Source organism: Lates calcarifer, linkage group LG4, assembly GCF_001640805.2.
Source record: "Lates calcarifer isolate ASB-BC8 linkage group LG4, TLL_Latcal_v3, whole genome shotgun sequence".
NCBI lineage: Eukaryota > Metazoa > Chordata > Actinopteri > Centropomidae > Lates > Lates calcarifer.
This window is the reverse complement of record NC_066836.1, coordinates 23,036,804-23,061,938: the sequence shown is the minus strand read 5'-3', so window position 1 is coordinate 23,061,938 and position 25,135 is coordinate 23,036,804. Positions and strand designations below refer to the sequence as shown.

At 40.5% G+C, this 25,135-nt stretch overlaps 3 protein-coding genes across 3 annotated transcripts; all 3 read left to right on the top strand.

Annotated features, from left to right (window-relative positions):
• Positions 1–135: 135 nt before the first annotated feature.
• Positions 136–6,711, top strand: LOC108896681 (cytochrome P450 7A1). Its single transcript, XM_018695907.2, has 8 exons — positions 136–474; positions 1,711–1,951; positions 2,081–2,290; positions 2,600–2,794; positions 2,915–3,114; positions 4,630–4,760; positions 4,982–5,160; positions 5,263–6,711. Exons 1-8 carry the CDS (start codon positions 392–394, stop codon positions 5,563–5,565), a joined length of 1,542 nt encoding a protein of 513 aa, XP_018551423.1. The 5' UTR covers positions 136–391; the 3' UTR covers positions 5,566–6,711.
• Positions 6,712–18,015: 11,304 nt separating this feature from the next.
• On the top strand, positions 18,016–21,378 carry tmem70 (transmembrane protein 70). The gene is made up of 3 exons (XM_018695904.2): positions 18,016–18,276; positions 19,060–19,159; positions 20,429–21,378. Exons 1-3 carry the CDS (start codon positions 18,100–18,102, stop codon positions 20,872–20,874), a joined length of 723 nt encoding a protein of 240 aa, XP_018551420.1. The 5' UTR covers positions 18,016–18,099; the 3' UTR covers positions 20,875–21,378.
• A 390-nt stretch (positions 21,379–21,768) lies between these two features.
• On the top strand, positions 21,769–25,043 carry ankrd45 (ankyrin repeat domain 45). Its single transcript, XM_018695905.2, has 5 exons — positions 21,769–22,400; positions 22,767–22,934; positions 23,031–23,116; positions 24,300–24,430; positions 24,912–25,043. Exons 1-5 carry the CDS (start codon positions 22,166–22,168, stop codon positions 24,916–24,918), a joined length of 627 nt encoding a protein of 208 aa, XP_018551421.1. The 5' UTR covers positions 21,769–22,165; the 3' UTR covers positions 24,919–25,043.
• The last annotated feature ends 92 nt before the right edge of the window (positions 25,044–25,135 follow it).

Here is a 25,135-nt window from a genome sequence, read left to right as displayed (position 1 = left end):
TCAAAGAACATCACTGCAAATGATAATGTTCATTCTGTTGCTCAACAAACCATGAAAAATACTGCCGCCTCTGGGCCCTCCCTAAGGGCCAAAGCAAGTATAAAAACCTCCCACATGCTGCCTGTCATCACACTAGATTGAACTGACACTGCTCACTGACACAAAATTTGGAGTGGCAGGCAGTGTCACTTTGCATTCATTGTCTCTGGGTTGGAAAACTCCAGGAACAGGAGACATCTTTAACATATATTCTCCAGGACTGCTAACTTTAATCAAGTAAGCAGCAAATCACAGTTCCTGTCAGTGAAAATCTGTGTGAACATTAGTAGTTATTACTGAGCATCCTGCTGTACTGGATCTTCTGGTCATCATCATCAACAACATCATCATCATGATACTAAGCGTTGCTCTAATCTGGGCAGTAGTGGTTGGATTGTGCTGTCTTCTGTGGCTCGCTGTGGGGATACGACGCAGGTAAGACTGGACATGGGATATGTAGGATGCAGTGTATCAGACATTTCTGTTTTTCTGTTTTGTTATGTTTAAGCTCCTGTATTTTATTTATCCAGTGTGAACATCAAACATTAATAACGCTAACACTCTCCTGAACTACACTTTTTTTTTTTCAGGCAAGCAACAGCACAGTGTGTGATTCATGTAACCAATTATGTAACCACACCACTGTGACTGACAGAAGCATGCATGCAGTGAGCACTAATCAAACAAAAGCTTTTTTAGAGATGATGGAATTTGTTTGGTATGCTGTTGATTCACAAACATTGTCACCGATGTGCTGTCAGTGCTTAGCTGTTGTTGTTAAACCCTGTCCTGTGTAGTCACTGGCCATGTGTACTCAGAATGAAGATGCAGCTGAGTAGGTGCTTTTTGTAACAATGATGATACTTTGGCAAAATCTGAGAAAAGTAGTTAATATACAGATATGTGTTATAAAGAGTTTGTTTGTTTAAATGTGCCATATTGACAATAAGGTTGCCATTCAACCACAGCAACCCTGGCAACTGGTTTGTAATGTTTTGGAAATGTTGTGGTTGTTGGGAGGGCATTTGTTCAACTTCAGAGAAATTGGGCTGTTGACAAGGGCTGAATGAGTTTTAACGAATACAGGCATTAGCAGCCTTCATCTGTTGAACCACAATGTCCCTGGTTTGCATCCACCTGTGGACCTTTGTTGCTCGTCATACCCCAGTCCTTCCTCCCCTCATCCCATGAAACCTCTTAGCCACTATCCAATAATGGTGATAATACAATGCCCAAACAGAAAAAAATCAGGAGGTCACCAGGATGACCCAGTCTCACTTTTTAAATTCATTCATTAAAATGAATTGGTCAGTGGGGCTGCTGTTCAGTGCAAATCAAGTATTACCATTACCATATTACCTGAAGCAGAGATTTTGTGAATTCAGACAATTCTTCTTTGCCTTGGAAAGCTCTTCAAAAATGATCAGCTGGCTGAAGGTTGAATCCTATTACTGCTTATCGGTCAACAACAACAAGTAGCAAAATAAGGATTATCTCCTATAAGAAATGTCAGGGATTATTAGTTTGAATGAATACAATCCACATAATCTTTTGTATCCAGACAAACAACTGAGCCCCAATATAGAAATTACTTTGACCCTTCATCAGTGTCAGTTGTTTTGGCTTTGTGCTGAGTATTGTCTGCTGTTTTCTTCTTGTTGATGCCAATAGACAACCTGGTGAGCCTACAGTTGAAAATGGCCTTATCCCGTACCTGGGCTGCGCTTTACAATTTGGGGCCAACCCTCTCCAGTTCCTCCACAGCCGACAGAAGAAGTATGGCCATATTTTCACCTGCAAGATTGCAGGCCAGTACATTCACTTCCTGTGTGACCCCTTCTCCTACCACTCAGTCATCAGACAGGGGAGGCACTTGGATTGGAGGAAGTTCCATTTTGCTACATCTGTCAAGGTAAATTTATGCGTTTTGATCATCTTATTATTTAAGCCATGGTTCTTCAGAATATTTTTCCTCCTCTGTGTTTCATGCTACCAGTGAGTCTGTCAGTCATCTTAAACCTCTTCTTCCTGCTTTCACCAGGCATTCGGCCATGACAGCTTTGACCCTCGCCATGGCCACACCACAGAGAACCTCCACCAAACCTTTCTGAAGACCCTGCAGGGTGAGGCTCTACCCTCCCTGATAGAGACCATGATGGCTCATCTCCAGGATGTCATGCTGAGGTCAGACACACTCAGCCCTAGCAAGGACCAATGGGAAGTGGATGGCATCTTTGCTTTCTGCTACAAGGTCAGTAACATGGACACGTGGACTTTAGATGAGAGGCATATAAGAGAACTGAAGAAACTGGAAGATATAGTTATTGAAATAGAGGTGGCTATGCAAAGGATAGTGGACAGTCTGGACAAGTCTGGCTCACAAAATTAACTATTAAATTTTGTCCAACAAAGTCTATTGTCATGGCTGCAACTCTAAATACTTAAGTTTGGAAACTGTATACTCATGTTGCTGTTTGTTGCTTACATTCCCTACATCTGGACTTGAAATTGGTGTTCCCAAAAGTTCTAACAGGTTTCTGCCTGTCCTGTTGTCCTCCAGGTCATGTTTGAGTCTGGCTACCTGACGCTTTTTGGTAAAGAGCTTGGTGAAGATAAGTGTCAGGCAAGGCAGGCAGCACAGAAAGCCTTGGTACTCAACGCTTTGGAGAACTTCAAAGAGTTTGACAAGATCTTCCCAGCGCTGGTGGCTGGTCTGCCCATCCATGTCTTCAAGAGTGCTTACAGTGCCAGAGAGGTTAGTGGGCTTTTCCTACAACTATCAAAGAAGACCATTACAACGCCTCTGTGCTGCCATTTCTAACCATTTTTAGATAAAACAAACTCATGTATATGAATTTCTTTCTGTACTGTCTAGAACCTGGCAAAGACCATGCATGCTGAAAAGTTGTCCAAGAGGGAGAACGTGTCTGATCTGATCTCCATGAGGATGATCTTGAATGATTCCTTATCTACCTTCAATGACGTGAGCAAGGCAAGAACTCACGTCGCTCTGCTTTGGGCTTCACAGGCTAACACTCTGCCTGCAACCTTCTGGAGTCTCTTTTATATGATCAGGTATGCTGATAAGTCTCTTTCTCCATGCTGTATGGACTGTGAAATAGCAGGCAGCCACAATGGCTGGCAGATTGTGAGATGCCAAACTAAAGGCAAAACAAGTTAACATATATACATATGCATACTTTATTTGATCAGGAGGTCACATTGAGATCAGGATCTGATTTTCACGTAAGACTTGATAACAGAGGAATAAAATAAAATAGTGAAAAAGCAGAGAAACAGTTATAGCAGGGTTTTAAAATACAGAATAGCTTAAATATTATGTTTAAATATAACAGGATGACACAACAGGATTTATTTACATACATACACAAATATTATGTGTGCACAAACATCCATACACACACACACACAGATATACATATTAATAAGTTTAGTGCCAAAAGGCATTTTTTACCTTGTGGGAGAGCTTAACAGTTCCAGTGCAGTGATGAGTGACGCAAGAGAGAGGAGAAATATTTGGCATCTCTAACAGCTCTTACCAAATCACAGATTGATTGCACTGTTGTCCTCTTTTAATTGTCAGGTGATTCATCGTTACTATGAAAACACAGCTTTTTGTTTTGCAGATAGCTTTTACACACATCTATTTAACCTACATTTAACCAGACTAACTGGTTGGTCAACTCAGCAGAGCAGTGTAACACACAGTAGTGTGTTTTTGTTTTAAACCAAATGATTTCTAGATAGAGTATAACTTGATTTGGCAAACTGTGACATGTAAGCTCTTCAGGGGCTGCATTTCTAAATTAGATTGAAATTTAGCCTGAGAAGTAGGTAACAACTGTATCTATCAGGCCACCCAAAATAACTGAGCTCACAGGCTTCACTGACACGTGGACCAAGAGCTGAAGAAAAAAAAAAGGTTTATTTTATTACTGTGAAACATCACACTTTGTAAACTGCATTTGTTATTTGTCTTTTCACTCATCCTTTACCCTATGCACTGTACAGCCAGAGATGTTGCATTATGTTACTGCAGATTTATCAGTTTCCAGACAGCTGATTGTGGATATTGCAGGGATACCCCCATGTAGTTAAGATAGATGAGATAGTTCAGGTAGAAAATTGTATTGCATCATGGTATTTAAACATCTCAGAGGCTACAAATCCTGCATTGTTCATCTGATGTACAGTGGCTTCAGAAAGTATTCAGATCTGCTCATTCTCTGCACACTTTATTGTGTTGTAGATTTAATCTTAAATGGATAAAATATATATTTTTGCCCATCAATCTACACTTGTTAACCCATAATAGCAAAGTGAAAAGAAGTCTACAGTCACCAGAGGTCACTTAACAATAAAATTATGGGTCTTTAAGCTGTTTGCACAGACAATGTATAGGGTTGTTTTTTTACAGAGTACAGTCATTGTGGCACTACTGCAATGAAATGGAAATATCTTTTTCTGCATAAACTGAGATGAAAATAAGTTCTATAATGTCAGCAGAAAATAGTGCATCCCTAATAGTGACAGTTAATGTGACTAACAGGCTTATGTGTCTGTGCTCAGGAGTCCAGATGCTATGAAAGCAGCACGCGAAGAAGTGCAGAAAGTTCTGGAGGATGCAGGTCTGAGGGTTGACCCCAGTGACCCCACACTGACCCTTACCAGGGAACAGCTGGACAACATGCCTGTTATGGGTAAGATTTCTATCCATTTCAATTTCCATGGATAATTAGAAAATAGAAGTTACTTATACAACAATTGCTACTGCTAAATTCAGGTCTGGTGCTACCTACATGGCACACAACAAACCACTGAGGTCTGTGTACAGAATGTGTGTGTGTGTGTTGTCCATTTAAATGAAGACATGTTATTAATTCTGTTATCTTATCCCTTTCTGTCTGCTCTCTGTCTACAGACAGCATCATAAAGGAAGCTATGCGTCTTTCCAGTGCATCTATGAATGTGCGTGTTGCCAAAGAAGACTTCCTGCTTCACCTCGACAACCAAGAAGCTTACCGCATCAGGAAAGATGATGTCATTGCCCTATATCCTCCCATGCTGCACTACGATCCAGAAATCTATGAGGATCCCTATGTAAGACTCCTTTTTAATGATTACTGTCTTCTTCAGGAAATCGCTATTAATTTATGTTTCTCTACTGAAAACTCACCCCCCTCTCTCCTCTGCACCCTGCAGGAGTACAAGTTTGACCGTTTCCTGGATGAGAAGGGTCAGGAGAAAACCACTTTTTACCGCAGCGGACGGCGGCTGCGTTATTACTACATGCCCTTTGGCTCCGGGGTCACCAAATGCCCTGGCAGATTTTTTGCTGTGTATGAGATCAAGCAGTTCCTCTCTCTGGTGCTGTCCTACTTTGACATGGAACTATTAGACCCTGCTATCAAAGTCCCACCTCTTGATCAGTCCCGTGCTGGGCTGGGAATCCTCCAGCCTACCTACGATGTGGACTTTAGGTACAAGCTGAAATCGACCCACTAGGCTCTGCCTCTGTCTGGCAGAGTGACTTAAGTATATATTGTACATAGTATATATTTATCAGTGTTAATGAAGATACTTTGCTTCATATGTAAATAGACTGAATTCTATTTTTTGTTGATTTAATTTGCTGCTGAAGAACATGTATTCTGCACATTTAAACCTTCAGTGTATCAAGTAGAGCTGTGCCAGCTGCTGTCTCTGTTGGACTGGGGCTGGCAGACAGATAAAAAGTGCCTGTGAAATGACAGAACTGGAGACATTATAAATTCATATTACTTACCACACAAGTATATTTGCACATTTAGTTTATTTACTAAAACTCTTGTAGAGTTACATTACTGCCAACTGATTTTCAAGACAAGATGTAGAATTTTCTATCTCACAGTCAAAAGTTTTAATAGATCTTACTATGCTACTCTACTGTATCGTGGTAATGCAGTTTAGCCTCTGTAAATCAATCTGCAATTATCATTACATGAGTGCTACACAAAGAGACTAAAAAGACTAAACAAATAAGATATAAAAACAGTCTTACTGTGTTTAACTGTTCTGGGAAAAAGTTGTCAGTAATGTAAAAGTATCAATGACTTGCAGAGACAGTGGTATGCTCCTTTAAGCTCTAGAGCTAATGTAAGTTCACGTTTCTGCACTTCTGAAATACTATGATGTTAATGTGTGTAAAGTGTTAGCATTAATCGTCACTAAAATTCTGCAGTGTTGTTTTTTTTATCAGTGTATTTATTACATAGCATATATAAAAATCAAGTTCCATTCTTTTCTATCATCACTTGTTTTATTATTTCCACATGAACTCATTTATTCTGTGAAGAGAAATTGCCAAGGGCATTTTGATCAAACTGTTTTTTAATCAATGAATGCATTACTCTGATCAGTTTCATTTACTGACTTCACCTTCAGCGTGTGGTAGAAGATAGAGTTCTCATCAGCCTTGGAGTTTGCTCTCTCTGGCTGTCTCACTCTCAGACACTGATGTCACTGAGGACGTGTCTGACTGTTGGCCAGTGCTAACCTTTATATGACATCCATTCTCTCTGTATCATTGATGTAAGACTTACTGCGGCAACAAAGCCAAAACACAGAGCGAGAGGACCATGTGCAAACTGAAAATAAATCAATATATTTGTACACCTGTCTGTGTGCTGTGTTCTGATGTCTCAACAAATACAACAGAAATAGATTTACTCTTCCAAGAATTTTAACACTCATTAGCTCTCATAGATCCACAACAGAAATGTATATGTATACACACAGTCAGTTCTAGGAAGAGTCCTAATTGTTATACACTTCATCTGTGTAAGAATTATGGAGCGCACTGTGCTCCTTGAAACCTTCAGTGCTTTTTTGTAGCCTTCTCCAGATCTGTGCCTTGACACGGTCCTGTCTCTGAGCTCAGCAGACAGTTCCTTCTTCTTCTTGTCTTAGTTTCTGATATTCATTGTCAGCTGTCAGACCTTATATAGACAGGTGTGTGTATTTCCATTGAATTTATCACAGCTGGACTCCAGTCAAGGTGTAGAAACATCTCAAATATGATCCAGAGAAATGGGAGGAACCTAAGCAAAATTTTGAAGTGTCACAGTAAAGAGTCTGAATACTTCATCTGCTTTAGATGTAGTGAGTGTAGATTGATGAGGGGAATTAAATCACAATTAAATTAAATTAAAGTGCACTTGGATGTTGTGTTTGGAGAAAGGCACTTCCGACCTGGCAACACCCTTAGGGAAAAAACTGGTTCATCCCAAGGTCAAGACACCCAAGTTGAAGTTGAGTAACCTTGTACGTGCTGTGCAATACAGTGAGGAGTGCTCAAACCTGTACACAGGTGAATGAAGTCAAACAACCACTCCACAAGTGCATGGCGCAACACAGGAGAGCCAGCTCATTAGGACAAGACTCAGCTAATTAATCTACATCTATAGGAGAAGGGATATTCCTTCGCGGACAATGATGTCCACATTTTGGATGGAGAGGACAGATGGTTTGAGAGAGGAGTAAAAGAGGCCATCTTTGTCCATCTGGAATGTCCATCTTCAAACAGAGCTATCAGCCACCTACAACGCAGTCCGTGAGATCCTTATCCAGGCAATTTAACCCCCATTCAGACCTTGAACCATGTGACCATAATGACTCACATGATGTCAGGGTGGGTCAACAACTCACAGGATCACCTCCAGGAGGTTAAATACCTGGGACTCCCCAAACCAGTATTTAGAACTGAGGAAGCCTCTCGGATGAGAGATGAAACATCTTCAGGACACCTAAGAGCAGTCCAGTTGCCTTCAGCTACATCAATACTACCATGACCTCGACGACTGAGAACCTACACAGACATAAATTTCAATAAACCATTGTCTGTCTCATGGGAATTCATGTCTCTGGTACAAACTGCAGTTGTACTGCAGTTGCAAACAGTTCAGATAAAGTTTCTTCTATAATCATCATGTAATTCTGATTATATAATCATTAGTGTTGCGTTTTTTGTTCACTAATTTCTACAGTAGTTAGGAAATTAATTGGGCTTACAGTGGCTGAGGGCCATGACATTTTTTCTCCCTCTAGGGCATCACAGAGAACCAGTGGTTAAATGTATACAGGTGATGTTATGTGATGTACATCTTTGGGAAATGAAGTTATTTACATTTAAAATCCTGCCTACACTGCAGCTCTGTTCACATGTTGCTCAGTGCAATGTTCACAATGGATTGTGCAATGCTCTATTACACAGAGCTGGGTGTGGTGACCGGTAAGGCAGAACACACCTGACCAGTTGTTACTTTTCAACGACACAAAGCTACAAAAGGCACTAAGATCATATAAGATGTTTAGACAAATGGAGAAAGAACATGAAAAGAGAATAATATCATGATGGGTGCAGGAGACTGAAGTTTCACAGTGACAGAGTGGGCGACATCACATATGGTTGCCTGAACTCCTGAACTCCACCAATTACAGTATGCACTGGTACACTGACTTGAGTCTGGTGACATTAGTTTATCAATGAAACCAACCGTCACACCAGCTTTGATCTCTCTCTGCTCCAACTCTTTGAGGAGATACCCCAAGGACAAAGAAAAATTACCACATTTTCTTGATTTACTATTGGTCACAATATGAATTGGACAGACTCAGCTGAAACAGGAGATCCTGTGGTAGAGTGCAAATGGGAAATGGCTCAGGGGAGATGAGGGATGAGGAGGCTGGATAGAAGGCTTTGAGTCCGAGGTGGAGAATCCAAAGGAGGAACGGAGCACTGGAGACTGAGAGAGGGTCTGGAGCATGAAGCAACATCTAAGAGTCGTGTAGGGCAGCAGTCTTTTCAGTGAATGGCTGTAGTAATTATGAGAGGAGTGTCCATGTAAAACTTTACAATGGGAGACAGGAATTTGTTTTAACATCATGTGACTCACTTGTTTTCAGTGTATTGATACAATATAACACTTATTTCTTCTTTTTTTCTGACAGCAGTTTTCGCCAGGAGGACAGTTACTGTGTTCAATTATTTAAAACTGTATGAACATACCACATATCACAGGAAACATAACAATGAGATGTTGTACAGTCGACAGCTCTGAAAATCCAGGTTAGTGGACCTTGAGTTGAGAATATTTTGTCAAACATTCTGATTGCAGTTTTCTTTGTTCAGTTATGCAGTGTGTGAATATGACAATAATAATAGTCTCATTTTCTATTCCTACTCCTGTTACATACAGAGGGTATAACATTTACTGTGAATAAAACAGTTTACTTTCTACAGATGAGCTCAGAGTTCCTCCTGCTTCCAGACTCAAATACAGACGAGGAAATCTTTTCTACTCATGCTGTTAAGGCCGCAAATGTGGGTCCATCACTGTCAGGGCACTTATCTTTACCAAAATATTTTTGTATTGTCAAATTGTTTCACTGATAATATGTCAAATTGTAAGGCCAAGCCATCTATATATTATATTTTTAAACATATATACCATTTGATCCCTGAATTCCATCCAATAATATCACTAAAATATTATTTATCATTTTATTATACTTGAGTAGCTACAGTTGATAATTTGAAATAACAATCTATCAAATCACAATGTGATAACAATTGGACAATGTGAGAGGCATCACTAGTGATGAACCTACAGCTGAATTTACAGCTGCCCTCAGCTTTACAGAGCTTTCAGCTCTTTGATTCTCTGTCGCCCACAGCAGCAGCTGTTTTCAGACAAAAACCTCTAAAAAAAACACTGTCATCTACCTGCTCTACACCAAACAGAGACCAGCTGGTGAACATAGTGGAGCATTTATCTTTTTAAGAGCCAAATATTTCCCATTAGATTTAGTGTGGGCCAAAAACAGCTTTAAAGTTGATACTATAAGTTAGCATGTATGTTGATTCCCCCCCCAAAAAAAAAAAAATTAGTTGTTTTTTTATTATTTATTTTTCTTAGAAAATTAATATTCTTTTGCATATGTCAGTATGAGCAGACGCCTAAAAACATGGGAAATCCATGATACCTAACTGAGAAATGCTGTCAGACCTCCACCAAGGAGGCAGGTCACTGGAGGTATGGGTTAGAATCTGTAATTCAATAAACAAAATTACAGAATGCAGTCCTGATTGGCAGGAAATATTAACTTTAACTGGTTTTAAATGTTGTTATTCTTCTGTTTCAGCTGCCACAGCAGCACTGGTTGAAGCCTAGAAATATTCCAAATAAATGAATTGGGTAACTAATCCCACAGATCAGACTGCTGAGCGTGTAGGAACTGTGTTCTGCTTCCTCTGGTCTAGATTTTTTGCGTGTCCTCAGGACGAGCCAATAAAAAAATAGTTTAAAAAAAAAGAAAAAAAGGAAGGAAAAACAATATGTGGCGGTCAGTGTTGATTGACCTGCTCTTCATTCTGCAGGCAGATGATTATTAGTGTAGAGGGTTAAACACATTTTCTCAACATAATCAAGTTTATAAACTATTTCCCAGTTTATTGCCGGTTAACATGAGAGCTAATCGAATATTTAGGAAGTACCTGGCCATTAGAGCTGGACTGTGGTCAGCTCATGTAACCTTCAGTAACCCCATTAGCCAACAGTAACCTCTGCAGTCCAGACACAAACAGCTGACTCCACAGCGGATGGCAAGGATGCAGAGTAATGAGCCAAAGTGAATAAATGAGTCAGACTCTGGTGACGCGTGTTCCTGATAACAAACACACAGTTTCAGCTGTACAGACGTGTGTGTGTGTGTGTGTGCATGTGTGTATGGTTTCTCTTTGTTTCTTCTCCCAGTATTGTGGTGTTAATACTGAAGAACGCTGAGCTGCTAAAACCTACACACCCTACAACAGCCCTGCGACAAGTCTGTGTTATAGAATTCAGTTTTTTGTTTGTTTTTAGGAAATGAAGAACGGAATTAGGTCTAATATTTGTTCTATCAATATGAAGTGGACGTGCCGCAGAACTTTTAGCTCAGACTTTATCCAGCTTCTTCCTGTTTACCACTATAAGCAGTACAGCACTCACGGGACATGCTAATCTATTACCACAGTGTTATTCATCGCCAGCTCCACTCTAGTCCATGACAACATGAAAAAGGAGCAGTCAGTAGTCAGATGGTATGATTGGCTAAACTGTAGTCTGCTGTCACTTAGATGAGGCAAGGAGCCAAACTGAGCTGTTGGATGTTAGAACAAGCTCTGTGTGAATGGATCATGGTCTGTCTGGTCACCACATTTAACAGGTAAACGTGGTCAAAATAATCAGTGACAGGTTCTTCTATTTTCCATTGGCTGTCACAGTGCCTTGCTGCATGACTTTTACACTGCCGCAAATGTTCACTCAGGTTCTGACTAGACCCTGCTCTGTTGGCCCCCCTGCTACATCACCTGACCAAACTCATTCAAATGAGTGTCTATACTTGCAGGTTGGTAGGAACATGGCCTTAGACTTCAGTCAACTATGTGACATACTATACAGCATACATTTGTCTTTAGTATGTGAATTGTATATACATATAGCATTGGAGTCAACGCCATCTCACAAACACAGGAAGATGACCTGTCAAGGTCTACTGATCCAGGAAAACTCTATTCATTACTGTGTGGTTAAGGCCTAGTCTTTACTGCAGCGGCCCAGGTTTGAGACCAGCCAAGTGACAGATCAGTGGAAGAAGATTTCCAGGTGTGACATACCTGATGTCTCTTCAATAATCTGTGATGATCTTGTACCTTTGTGGCTGCTTGTCTTTGTGTTTTGTGTTGCAGATGCCAAGTAGACGAGGTCAGCTCATTTTTTATTTTCTGATACTGTACGAGCCACGATGAAGAGAGAGGGTCTTTGCTTTTCCTTTTACCATCCAACCTCCCACTCAGCATTATATCACTAATGCATACACACTAACACCACTGACTTACTGACTGTCTCACCTCATCACATTTGAACATTTCTAGTTATTTTTTCTTATTCTTATTTATTTATTTATTTTGCTTTAACTTTTCTGTCACTCTCTTTCTTTTACATTAACATCATGAAAATCATATCTGAAGAACAATTAAAAGACACAAAACAGATTTGTTCCTCCTGTGTTAAAGGTTCATGGTATCAGTACCTAGTTCACCACAGCTCATTATTATAATTTGCTGGAGAAGCCTCTGTGCTGCTAACAAAAAACAAAACAAGAACATAAATACTGATAACATATCAGGCCCTGACCTGAGGTAATTTAATGAGAGGTTACTGCAGGTGAAAGCATGACAATACGAGTCACTAAGACAATGACTTCTCTGTGAAACATATATTTATGTGGATACTATGACACTGCAGCTGTGCAAATGAGGAAAGAGGACTGCTAAAATTAAGACCAGTAACATGACTTCATGACTCTTGTCTATTTTAAAGGAAAGACTTTGATTTGTATTGTTTGAGTCATTGTATTTTCATCATCTGACTCAAACTAGCTCAAGTGTCGACAGATCCTAATGCAGTGTGACACTTTATGCATGTAGAAGAGCTTTATCTTGATAAATCTAAGCCGGTATATTAAAAATATGTTGTTGTGTCATGAAGGTCACAGTGTCAGTGGGATGCAAGGTAGTCATGGTCAATATAGCACTTTCCTATCAAAAGGGGGACACGTTCAGAATGACCTTTGTCTGCTGCACGTGGGACAGATGAACATGCAGCTGTAAATGTCCCTCACAATAACCTCTGTATAAACAGAGCATGAGAACAAACATGTTGAGAAATATTTGTTTGAACGGGAGAAGCCTTCACTGATGACCTTGCAGCTTCAGTGGCTGATAGGTTCCTACTGGTCAAACAAACACAGGAGAAACTGAACCTGACCACTCACACACAAGTCCAGCCTTGTCTGTAGTTGCTCTAGTTCAAATGCAGCTGCTGTGGTTTCTGGAAATGATTTAGGATGCAGGTGTTATTTTATTTTCAAAGGAATGTTAATTTGGGGCCTGTTGTTCAACCAAAGAGAGTTGTGTTGAGGAGATCTCACTTTGCTGTAACTGTCCAATAGCAATCAAGCACTGAGTAGGAAAACATGAACAACTGAGTAAATACAGGCTAAAGGTTAAAACATAACAACAACTGAATAACTTTAACCTCAAATAAATGTTTAAAAACCTGTGTATAATTGAACGTATGTGCAAAATATAATGAAATTTTGGTATCACTTTATATTAGGCTACATTTATTCACCATTAACTAGTTGCTTATTCACATATATATTGGCTCTTTATTAGTCACTGTTAGCCAAGTCACTTACTCTGCATGACCATATTTTACGCTACTAGTCCATTAACTTAACGTTTTCCCTCAATAACCTCCTAAATACTGCTTATTGATAATAAGTAAGGCAGTCATTGTACATGAATTATGATCTTAATATGCTTTGCTCAGTATGGACCTCATAAGATAGTAGTAACAGTGATTCCTTATTAACACTTGATAAACACTTGATAAAAACTGTTAGTAAGTGTTAGTAGTGTCCAGATAAGTCTAAATAAAGTCTCTGTAACCCAAAATATGTTCCCTGTTCTAAAGTGAGATCTTGATCATTAGTTTCGTGTTTAGTTATGTAGGAAAGGTTTTCTTGTATTACCACTATCTTGCATGCTAATGAGCATATAGGATTGATAGCAATGAGGTTTCTCTTTAGAATTAAGACATTTACTTTCTCTTAGTATCCTGGGAAGTTGGACAAACAAAGGAGGTTGTGGAGCCTCAGAGACAAGGTTAAGTCAGACAGTGACAGCTTGTTTGACTGGCTCCAACAGGAACGTAGGATATTATTTTTTGCTACCCTTTCTTTTTTCCCTTCATCTCCCTCCTTCTCCCATCCACCCTTCCTCTTATTCATTTCTCTCTGTGACCTAACCTCACTTCATCTCCCTTAAATGTTCCTCTCCTTCCTTTACCCATCCAATTTTCCATCTTTCATCACCCTGACCTTTCAATTTATTCTTCAACTCTTCAAATTTCTTCCTTCTGTTATCTCTCCATCTTTCTGTCCTTCATCTTCTTCCTTTACTGCTCCACCTTTTTCCACAGCACACCTGTCTTTCATTTTCTTTCCTGTACCATCTACAATTCCTTTTCTTTTCTTTTCTTCCTTTACCTAAACATACTTCCTCAACTTCCTTTCTTCACCTCTCACATTTCCTATCTTTCACCATCTCCTCTCCAGCCACTCTCCTCCTCCATTTGTTTAATGTTGCTTTCCTTTACCTCTCCACACACCCCCTCCTGTCTTCCCCATCTTCCCCTATCATTCTTGGGTGGGAGATTTACATTTCTCCATCCTTCCTATGCTTCACCTTTTATCCTTTACTTCCACAGCATTCCTATCCTTAACTTTTTTTTGGTTTTTGTCTCCACCTCTCCATTTCATTCTTGCTTTGCTCCATCTTCCTTTCTGTCTCTCAGCTTTCTCCTCTATCCTTTTATCCTTTATTTTCCTACCTCTCCCCTTCCATCCTCCCTCTCCTTAATTCTACTTCTTTTCTTCTCCTTTTTATTTGAGGAGGAAGCCTTCCTTCCATCCACCTTCCCACCCACTCTTTTATCTACCAGGACTGAATCGATTAGTTGACATAATCAAAAACATTGATTATAAAAATTTGTAGACGCAGAATTTTAGTGTCATCGTATAAAACCATAAAACCAGAGACTTTGTAAGAGGAACCATGTTCACTTGTTACTGCACTCCGGTTTCCACTCACACTGACAAAAACATGAAACTTAAAAAGCATGAAACTCAGGTGAGATGAATTTGAATAAAATGCAGTTAAAAATAAAATGAACATGTTCATCTTTGTGTCTGAATATACAGTCAATTATACCACACTCTTGGTTTGATAGTTGGTTGATTGGTGTAGATTTTCTGTGTTGTAATATGTGTAAAATTTAAACATAACTCACTGTATCATGATTAACATAGCTCCTTTTCAAAAACAAATAGTGTGACACTTATGAGACGTCAACCTATTGCTGAAGGGAAAGACAAGAAGTCAGCTTGTCCACAGAGGCCTCATGTAAAGTTCAACATTCAAATTCAAATGGCAAATGTGTTACTGTATCTGTTAAAAGATGTATTAAATGTATGACAAAAGGGACCATGCATGGCAGCATACCAGGCAGGGATATAACCTGTGAAACCCATCAGTGATAGGGCAAAAAGCAAACACAATGGATAACACAGACAACACTTTTTAAATGTATGGGAGTTATTATGGGCGGCATGGCCCCCAGGCCCGGGGCTTTTCTGTGTGGAGTTTGCATGTTCTCCCTGTTCTCTCTCTGTTCTCTCCAGATACTCCAGCTTCCTCCCACAGTCCAAACACATGCACGTTAATTGATAACTCTAAATTTCCCATAGGTGTGAATGTGAGTGTGAATGGTTGTTTGTCTATATGTGTTGGCACTGTGATGGTCTGGTGATCTGTACAGGGTGCACCCTGCATCTCGCCCAGTGACAGCTGGGATAGGCTCCAGCCCCCCTGCGACCCTTAACGGATAAGCAGAATAGACAATGGATGGATGGGAGTTATTACCAGTTCTTTGCCTAATTCACTGAGAAAGAGTCCTCCCCTCTGGAGCTTTCCATGGTGCCAACTTATGTTTGATGCCATGTAGCTCACAAAAGCATCATATGCTAAACATCCAGTGAACAGCAGCTTGTTTTACTCTGTTGTAACAGTCCTACATGACTGCCAACTTTCCTTTGAAGTATTTAAGCAGATAAAATCAGCTCCACCTCAACTAGTAATGTGATATAATGTGTGATAATGTATCAGTCATAGCTGCACGTGTTATGATTTTGACTCATGTCCTGGCAGTTCCAAAGTTCCTGATGGCGTACAGTATGTGTGTGTACACTGTGTTTTCACTGAGCAAGAAAATAGACACTCAAACACTTTCATTGTCTTTGATGCAGATTGGAAAACTGAATTTGTTTTTGGTTCAGTTTGGTGACAAAGGGTGTCAGAAATTTCAGAGATGTGTCTTTCAGGTGATGATGTATACAGACAAAAAAAAACAACATGGGCTGAGTGACTGCACAGTGATGAACTGCAACTGAAGTATTTAATCCAGGATATCTGATATCCTTACCACCTGCATAAGCAGTATTGTTAATTTTCTCAAATGACAAGATTGTAATGTACATTTTGGAAACTTTTAAAAATCCAACAACAGAAAAAATCACAATCTAAAATGACAAAAACTATCAATACTGGTCCTTTGCCAGTTTTGTGAAGGTGACACATAATAGCTTAGAGTTTTGAAAAGGCAAAACAATGCTGGGCTGTTTCTCTAAAAAACACAACAGTTGATGACACTGGGTCTCCATGAGTTTGCATGTTCTCCCAGTGTCTGCATGGGTTGTTCTCCAGGTCCTCCAGTGTCTTCCCACAAAGATGTAATCTGATCACATTGTCCAGAAAAAAATAACACAAAAAAGTTTAATTATACAAGCTTGAATTTTTGACTCAAACTCAATATGAAGAAAGTTGAGTCTGAAACAAACAAATAACATTTGTTAACAAAAAAACAGTTAAATGAATGGCAGCAATGGCTGCCAAACAAAAAACATCAAATTAAGGTAAAGTATCCTCATTACAATAAAGTGCAAAAACAATAAATGTACAGAAATTTCAATTTTTTTACATTTTGCAGGTTTTACCTTAATTATTACAATCAAACACTTTCAGAGACGAGTGAAAGGTTTCATACAGGGACACAAACGTGGCGGAAGGAGGACCATCATCTCCACACAGGATGACTACAAGACTGGCAGAGCGAGAAATTCTGATGAGAAAGATGGAAGTTCAGAAGCTAGCATTTCAAAGAATGAACAGGCCACTGTTGATTTCAGGAATTCATGCGGAAACACCCAAGTCTTGGCACAAGGAAGCCAGAAACACTCTCTGCAGCCTGGGTTGTTTGCTTCAATCCAATCTCTGTGGGGCAGTGGTTTAAGTTCTGTGAGGGGTTCATCTCTCAGCTCCATATCCAAGATGTACTGATCTATCTATCTGTCTGTCTGTCTGTCTGTCTATCTATCATTTCTACTTACATTACAGTGACTAGTTCTGTAGATTGTTATGGAGGATTGCAGCTCTCTTGACTTCTTGCCTAGGCTGAGAAAATGATGTAGTACTGAACTGCCATCTGCTGCATGACTGGAGATGCTGCTCCTGATGCAGCCACATCAGTTTCCTCAATCACAGCTATATTCCATATCACAGCTAGAGCCAGTCACTGCAACGGCAGGGGCCGAGCATAACACAGTGTGGAGAACTCAGGTTAATTAGCCTGTCAGAGCTGCCCTTCCTCTGGATCAGAGGGAAGTCGGTGGATTGTGAGGGAGATTACCCCCCTTGTATTCAGTGAGCATTTCATTCTTTTTTTTTGCTTGGTTTTTAACTGTAACACTGGACTTAATAAAACAGGCAACAGAATATGATTAGTCTGTGAAATAATTACAGTGATATTCATATTTACAGACAATCAAAAGATATTGAATCAAAAGAAACTGGCTAAACAATCATTAAAACAGCTAACTGATCTACAAGTATATAAGGATTATGGCATGGCAGGAATACTGGGGCTTTACAGTATTCAGAAACATGTAGGTGTTGGTGGAATACAGGGCAGGAACCCAAAGGAGGAGATGGTGATTATTTGTCTGTGAATAGGACAAACAACGGGCAAACACACCACTCAACTGAGCACACACTCTGATAAACTGGAAGCTGTCAAACATAATAGATTACGACACGTATGATGAAGAAAGAAGGGGGTTAATATGAGCACTAAATGATGGAAAAGACAATGTAACATTGGGGAATCTGCCAGGAAAGGCACCATGAACAGTACACCATCTTGTAGCTGCTCCACCCTCCTGTCCGGTAGGTGGCGGTAATGACCACATAAGCTGGTCCACTAAGAGTCAGGGAAGCAGTAGTATTTCCAGCGTGTGTGACATTGGTATGAATCAGTTGGGTTCACACACAACCGAATAATGTTCTCTATAACTATCCTGCGCAGATTACGACCCTGTATTGTTTCTCAGTCGCTCAGTTACATTCACAGTACAGCCGCGCGACATGGCGCGTCGCTTCCTGTGTCGTGTTTCAGAGGAATCAGTGGGAAACAGCTTCATGTTATCAGAAGGTCGTTCCTCCAGATAAACAACAAGGTATTTAACCCCGAACTAACACGGTGCTTTCCCGGTAGAGGCACAGAGTGAGTCAGCAAACTAATACTGCACTGGACATGTCTACATGACTCATGGAAACAAAACTAGCTTAGATTAGCTCAATTAGCATTAGCCGCTGAGATCACTGTGTCTGGAATCGACTGTTGATGCCTGCAGGAGCGTGGCAGGTGTCGGGAGAGGTTTACTGGAATATCTCACCAGAACAGTGCTGACTTCAGACTGTAAAAAAACTCTAACTGTCCAAACTGTACATATTACAGGTGTGCCATACAACAAAATAACCAGAAATTCAACAAAACGTCCTCCTGGGACTAATATGAACAGTAATGCCATAATGTTTGCATGCTTTTGTTGGAATTGTTTCATCACTTTATAAAATTAATACAGAAATGTGTTGTATTTCGGTGCCATCTGCATCTGTCGCAGGGTGGTTTAATTTGCTGCTCTTAAATAACCTGTGGCTGTAATACCCGCTGGATCACACAGATTGATTAGAATGCCTGAAACATGATCCGTCAGCATTTCAGTTTTGTAAACTGTGCCTCAACAATGTCACCAAAAACTACTACTGTATTTATGTTTGTTGGGGGGTTGTCTTTGTATATTTGGTTTTTAGATGGCATATATAGGAGGCCACTTAGAATGATAATGAATACCTCACAGGACATCACAGCAGACTTTTGATCAAGATTTTGAACACAGATACCAAATCCTGTCAAAGTCAGCTTTTATCATGTGTTTTTCCTCTGTTTCTTTGACTAGGCACAGTCCCACTGTCTGTCCACCCGCTCTGTCTCCACACCGACCCAGTCTGAGGATGGGAAGCTCATTTATACTGGCACCCTGGGCGTTGCTGTTCGAGGTGAGTCACTTTCATTGTTTCGTCTGAGAAAGAAAATCACCTGGGCCCATATTCACAAAGTATTTAATCGTACCACTAAGAGTGTTCTTAAGTCACACTAAAAGATTCCTCCTAAATACATGTCACAAAGCTGCTGAGACCACAGAGGAAAAGTGAGTTAAGACTAAGACTCTGCTGCTGTGACTGATGTCAGCTGTCATGGACGAGCTTGCTTGCAGTAACCACAGAGATTGGTAGATGAGAGACCGGTCTGTGCCAGTAGAAATTTAAGGCCCCAATCACAGAAGAAAACCCAGCTGGGCACAGGACCAGCTGCTGCTCTTTGCTCAGTTGGTGTTTGAAAGAAACATATCAGTATTACATCCAAAACAAAACACCAGGCCTGGGAAAAACAGGTTTTCATATAAACACAGTGTTTACAGCTTCACTGATTTCAACTACATTTTCATTATCTTCACTTATATATTTTCATACATACACTTCAAAAACAACAAGAACTATGTACAATTTATGTTATGTCAGTTTATCTCTGTGATTTGTTTGTAGTGAGTCTCCACTACTTAATAACTTCTCTCAGACTTAAGTGGCTTTGTGAATTACTCTCAGTCAAAAACATTTAGAAGTGCTAAAGTTGAAACTGACACACTCATTATTGTCTGTTTAATTCAGGAGCTACTTTTAGCCTCAAGATGCTTTGTGAATACGAGCCCTGATCCTTTTTGTCTTTTTTTTCTGTTTGATACCTGTTGTAATTAAATTACAATTCATTACAATACAATTTATTAACAAAGGTGAGGGCATATTTATTTATACAGCTTGTGCTGTAGTGTTCTTGTCTTTAACTTCTAGTATCATCAACAACCCAACTCATTGTGACCAGTTTTAAACAGTCACATGAACTGCTGCTCCTGTTAGTCTGACTGAAGACAATACCTTTTTGCCTTTTCTTCTGGATCCACTGTGTTTGTTAAAAATCTAGTGATTTTCTCTCATCAAAGTCTGGACCTGGTCCATATGGAAAGTGCCCCTGACGTAACTTATGATTTAGGGCTGCATAAATAAAATGATTTTGATTTCATTCAGCATCAGAGTGATGAAACAAGGAGCTCTGCACTTAGTGAAAAGAAGGAGAGAACAGAGCTTTTTTAAAAAGCTCTTTACCTGATGCTGATGGAAGTGCATGCAGTGCTAGGATAACATGGATGTGTGTCTGATGATGGCAGTGTATTCTACAGTAACACGTCTTCTCTGAATTGTCTCCTCTGTCAGGGGTAAAACTGTTCTCTTACAGCACCAGCGGGGCCAGCCTCGTCCTCATGCCCCAAATCCTCCTGAAGACCGGACTGGGAGTCCAGAGCTTTGCCCTGCAGGCTGCTTTCTGTGGAGTCATCGGCTTCTTCACCTTCCTCACCCCCGTCCTCCTCCACCTCATTACCAAAGGCTATGTGGTCCGCCTGTATCACAACCCAGATGGAGACACCTACACCGCCATCACCTACAGCATCTTCCTCACAGAAAAAAAGACTGTGTTCCACCAGAGCCAGGTCAGGATCCCTGCCGTCAGCAAGATGTTCACCACTTTCTACGCCAACAGCACGGGGCTGCTGGTGAACCCGGACCTGTTCGCCGTCCCACACGACTACAATCACCTGATGGGATATGACAAGCCCTTCAGCTTCCACACAGATGACATGGACAGACCAGATCAGAGCTGAGAGACTGACTGTAAACAGGCTGCATTACATCCAAACACTCTGCTTCTACCACAGAGGAACATCCATCGACGACTTGGCAACTGAAAAAACGTCTCTTCTACACCCTGAGTGCTTCAGTGCATTATCTCTCTGTGATTAAAATAAAAATGTTTTTGTTCAAACCCCTTTTATTTCCCTTTAGAAGAGCAGCCGAACTTCACAAGAACTTTGCAGAAATGAATGACGGACAGAATGCTCAGTGTCTGGTACTTCTCTGTGAACTGGTCTGAGCAGGGAGGTGGAGGTTGGTGGGGGCAGCTGATCGTATCCTGGTAAAAGAAGTAAAGAAGTGTTCAAGTCTGAGCAAGCATTCAGTGCCAGCTTTGTCAGCAGATGTTAGTGGATGTTTGCAGGTTTGTCATTAAGTAACTGTCATAACATTATCAACAGGAAGTTGTGTGACTTAATATTGAGATTTTTTTTTTTATCAGTACCTAATAAACCGAAACGTTTTTGAAATATGAAGAGTGGTTTGATTAACTGAACCCACCAGAGTCTGGAAATATCAATGGAAGTGTACCAGCTCTCAGAAATGGAGGAAGTTAGACTGGAAGAACCTGGTATGATTTTTTTATAACACCCTTTCAGAAATCTCACTGTAGCAGTAACCTCCCTGTTTGGTGGAGAAAATGTGGGAGATACATAGTTTCTTACAAAATATTTTTACCTGTGAAATACCCCTGCAAAGTAAGACTATATATTTGGGGTATATACCTCCAGAATGGTGGAAGTAATTATGTAACACCTGTAGACCTGATTTTATTTTCATGAACCAGTGATTAATTACTCCTTACTTGTTCTATGTGTTTTTTTGTTTTTTTGTTTTTATTTGTTTCTTATGATATCTGAATATACCACATACATAATTGGAGGTATGATATATGCATTTACCATACAGGAGGGAAAAAAATGAAATCGTCATAAAATAGAGTTTTCAACGCTTTTTCAAAAAGTTTGATAAAGACCTAGAACTGTGAAAAAAAGCTGTAGTTTCAGGAGCTTGTTTCTAGTTTTTCGCCACAGCGCCCCCAGCGGGTGGGATGACTGCACAACAGCAACCAAGGCCGAACTCCACCCAAATACTAGTTACTGTCCAAGTACTTTTTAAGACTTTTTTCCACCCAAAAAGTACTTTTTGTCCAAGTACTATAAGATTATTTAATAACCTCTGACCTTCAGGGCCCAGAGCAGGTGACGCTGTAACCATGGCAACAGCCTGTGCGAGACAGGTAGCAGAGGGACTGTGCGCAAAATGACATCGATCCAGGAGGAAATGTTTAAGTGTGTGTTGTCCGGAGACCTGGAAACCCTCAGACAGTATTTGGAGGGTGAGCCTGTCCCAGAGGAGCCGCAGGAGAGGGATTTGTTCGGAGAGAAGGATGAGTGTGGGAGGAGTGCCCTGCTAACCGCCAGCATGTTGGGACGGAGCGCCATCGTCCGAGAGCTGGTCAGGCACGGAGCCCGGGTCAACGAGCAGACTGTCCGGGGTGAGCGGAGAACCGCGGCCTGCTGGATCTCTGCCAGCTTACATGAAGCTGTTCCGGTTGAATCTAATTCAGGAGAATGTTAAACAGAGAAAAGAAATACTTCTCCTTCAGATGAACTAAATATTAACTCGAGATTAATAACAGCATTAATGAAGTGATGACCAGTAACTACTATTATAAGTTCCTCAGGCCTCTTTCTAACTTTACCTCCTCTTCTTCTCCAGTTAAGATCAAATGAATCAATAGAGGAAAGTTAAAGTGTGACCTGCCAACACTCTGAGCAGGATGTGTATTTCTTCTCTTGTTGTAGTCACAGTTGAAATGATGAGCCAGCTGTGCCTTAGCTTGATAGTCTTTGTTTTCCAGGTTATTCATCACTGCACCTCGCTGCTTGCTGGGGCCACGTGGAGACAGTGAGGACCCTGCTCGATTTGGAGGCTGACACACAGGCCAAGACCTTCAGAGGGGAGAGGCCTGTAGACCTGGCCAGGAGATACTCTAAGACAGACTGCGTTGACTGTCTCGTCCTGGCAGGTGTGTGTGGCTGATGTTACACCATCATCTTCAGAACCTTTGATGAGTAAATATGGATAATATTCTTAACCTGTATGTACGTTTGTCTCCGTACAGAAGCTAAACAGGACCTGATGTCATATCTAACCTTTGTTAAAGACACTATTAATGATTCAGAGAGGAACCTCACAAAGGAGGAGAAGGTAACACAGTTCTTTACGTCAGGACTGACACTGAAGTTACAGATTATTTGTTAATACACTGCCTGGCCAAAAAAAAGTCGCCTTTGCGGTTGCATCAAGCAGAGAAAATGTCTAAGGTGATTGTAGAAACTACTAAAATTGGGTTAAGAACTGTCCAACGCATTAAAAACTGGAAGGATAGTGGGGAACCATCGTCTTCAAGGAAGAAATGTGGTCGGAAAAAAATCCAGATTGGCGGTCACTGAAACGTTTGGTGAAATCAAATCGAGATAGAATAGAAAAACAGTAGAACTCAGGGCTATGTTTAATAGTGAAAGTTAGAGCATTTCCACACACACAATGCAAAGAGAACTCAACGGAATGGGACTGAACAGCTGTGTAGCCTTAAGAAAACCACTAATCAGTGAGGCTGATCAGAAAAAAAAGGCTTCTGTTTGTTAGGGAGCATGAAGATTGGACTCTGGAGCAATGAAAGAAGGTCATGTGGTCTGATGAGTCCAGATTTACCCTGTTCCAGAGAGAGGCAGATGAAGTGATGCACCCATCATGCCTAATGCCCACTGTACAAGCCTGTGGGTGCAGTGCTATGATCTGGGGTTGCTGCAGTTGGTCAGGTCTAGGTTCAGCAACATTATGTGCCCAAAGAATGAGGTCAGCTGACTACCTGAATACACTCAATGACCAGGTTATTCCATCAATGGATTTTTTCTTCCCTGATGGCATGGGCATATTGCAAGATGACAATGCCAGGATTCATCAGGCTCAAATTGTGAAAGAGTGGTTCAATGAGCATGAGACATCATTTTCACACATGGATCAGCTACCACAGAGTCCAGACCTTAACCCCACTGAGAATCTTTGGGATGTGCTGGAGAAGACTTTGTGCAGTGGTCCGACTTTCCCATCATCAATACAAGATCTTGGTGAAAAATGAATGCAACATTGGATGGAAATAAATCTTGTGACGTTGCAGAAGCTTATCGAAACAATGCCACAGCGAATGCGTGCTGTAATCAAAGCTAAAGGCGGACCAACGGAATGTTAGTGTGTGTGAGCCTTTCTTTTTGGCCAGGCAGTGTAATATACTTTTAAATAAATGATCACTGCCCCCCCCCCTTCCAGCAGCTAAAGTGTTTTTCTTCACTGTGTGTTTCTCATGTCTCTCCTTTTAATTTCTGCACAGAACATCTGTATGCGTCTATGCTCTTCCAAGTCTGACTGGATTCACAGTATTAAAAACCCAACAGTGTCAGACTTCGCAGCCCAAAGGGAAGACATGGAGAACACTCTTCAGCCTATCCTCAGCAAGCTCAGGTCAGTGGTATTATTACTGTACAGCACTAACACAACGTCAACACTCTTATTTCTTCACATTATTTGGGTGATTTAGTTACATTTTGAGCGTTAAAATGTACGTAAATTAAAATACTTCCAAACAGCACATTTCGAAATAAACTCACTCTACTCGTGCTGTCAGAGCATAGCAAGCAGAGGAGGAGGCGCAACAAGATGACATCATTACAAGAGCACCAGTCAAATTTCAAATGGAAAATGACATCAACATATGACGTTTCTATAACTGTGATCCAGCTGTTTTTATACAGATGAATGCAGCAATATGGTAATATTTTAAAGTTTCTGGGCAGACAGCTGTAAATGTGTACTACTGCAGTAAGCTGTCTTTAGGTGTACACAGAACTATACTTGAGATTCTGTGCTGAATTTCTTTTACCAGCTCATGATGCTTTATTAAGTGTGGAACTGCATGTTTTGATGATGTTATTTCTCTTTGCAGCAGCTGAGATGCCAGCTAAACTAGCAGCACCAGTTTAAAGCAGAGGACGATCTGTGCAGTGTCAGTGTTCAGTAAATCTGGGTGAAACTTTAAGAAATCATTTGGAAATCATTTTAAAAAAAACTGCTCTTCATTTCTAAACCTCAATGAGATTACTGTGTCTTTGCCTGCCTGAACGAGGTTCAACCATTTGACTCAACTTGTCTGTGCCCTGTGAATTCACT

What these genes read in the sequence shown, in the direction of transcription:
- LOC108896681 (XM_018695907.2), top strand. Translation starts at nt 392, where the DNA reads ATGATACTAAGCGTTGCTCTAATCTGGGCAGTAGTGGTTGGATTGTGC. An exon ending in GGACAACATGCCTGTTATGG is followed by an intron (nt 4,761 to 4,981) that starts GTAAGATTTCTA and finishes CTCTGTCTACAG; the next exon opens with ACAGCATCATAAAGGAAGCT. An exon ending in AAATCTATGAGGATCCCTAT is followed by an intron (nt 5,161 to 5,262) that starts GTAAGACTCCTT and finishes TGCACCCTGCAG; the next exon opens with GAGTACAAGTTTGACCGTTT.
- tmem70 (XM_018695904.2), top strand. Translation starts at nt 18,100, where the DNA reads ATGTTCTCTATAACTATCCTGCGCAGATTACGACCCTGTATTGTTTCT. An exon ending in TCCTCCAGATAAACAACAAG is followed by an intron (nt 18,277 to 19,059) that starts GTATTTAACCCC and finishes TTCTTTGACTAG; the next exon opens with GCACAGTCCCACTGTCTGTC. An exon ending in CCTGGGCGTTGCTGTTCGAG is followed by an intron (nt 19,160 to 20,428) that starts GTGAGTCACTTT and finishes CTCCTCTGTCAG; the next exon opens with GGGTAAAACTGTTCTCTTAC.
- ankrd45 (XM_018695905.2), top strand. Translation starts at nt 22,166, where the DNA reads ATGACATCGATCCAGGAGGAAATGTTTAAGTGTGTGTTGTCCGGAGAC. An exon ending in TGACTGTCTCGTCCTGGCAG is followed by an intron (nt 22,935 to 23,030) that starts GTGTGTGTGGCT and finishes GTCTCCGTACAG; the next exon opens with AAGCTAAACAGGACCTGATG. An exon ending in ACCTCACAAAGGAGGAGAAG is followed by an intron (nt 23,117 to 24,299) that starts GTAACACAGTTC and finishes ATTTCTGCACAG; the next exon opens with AACATCTGTATGCGTCTATG.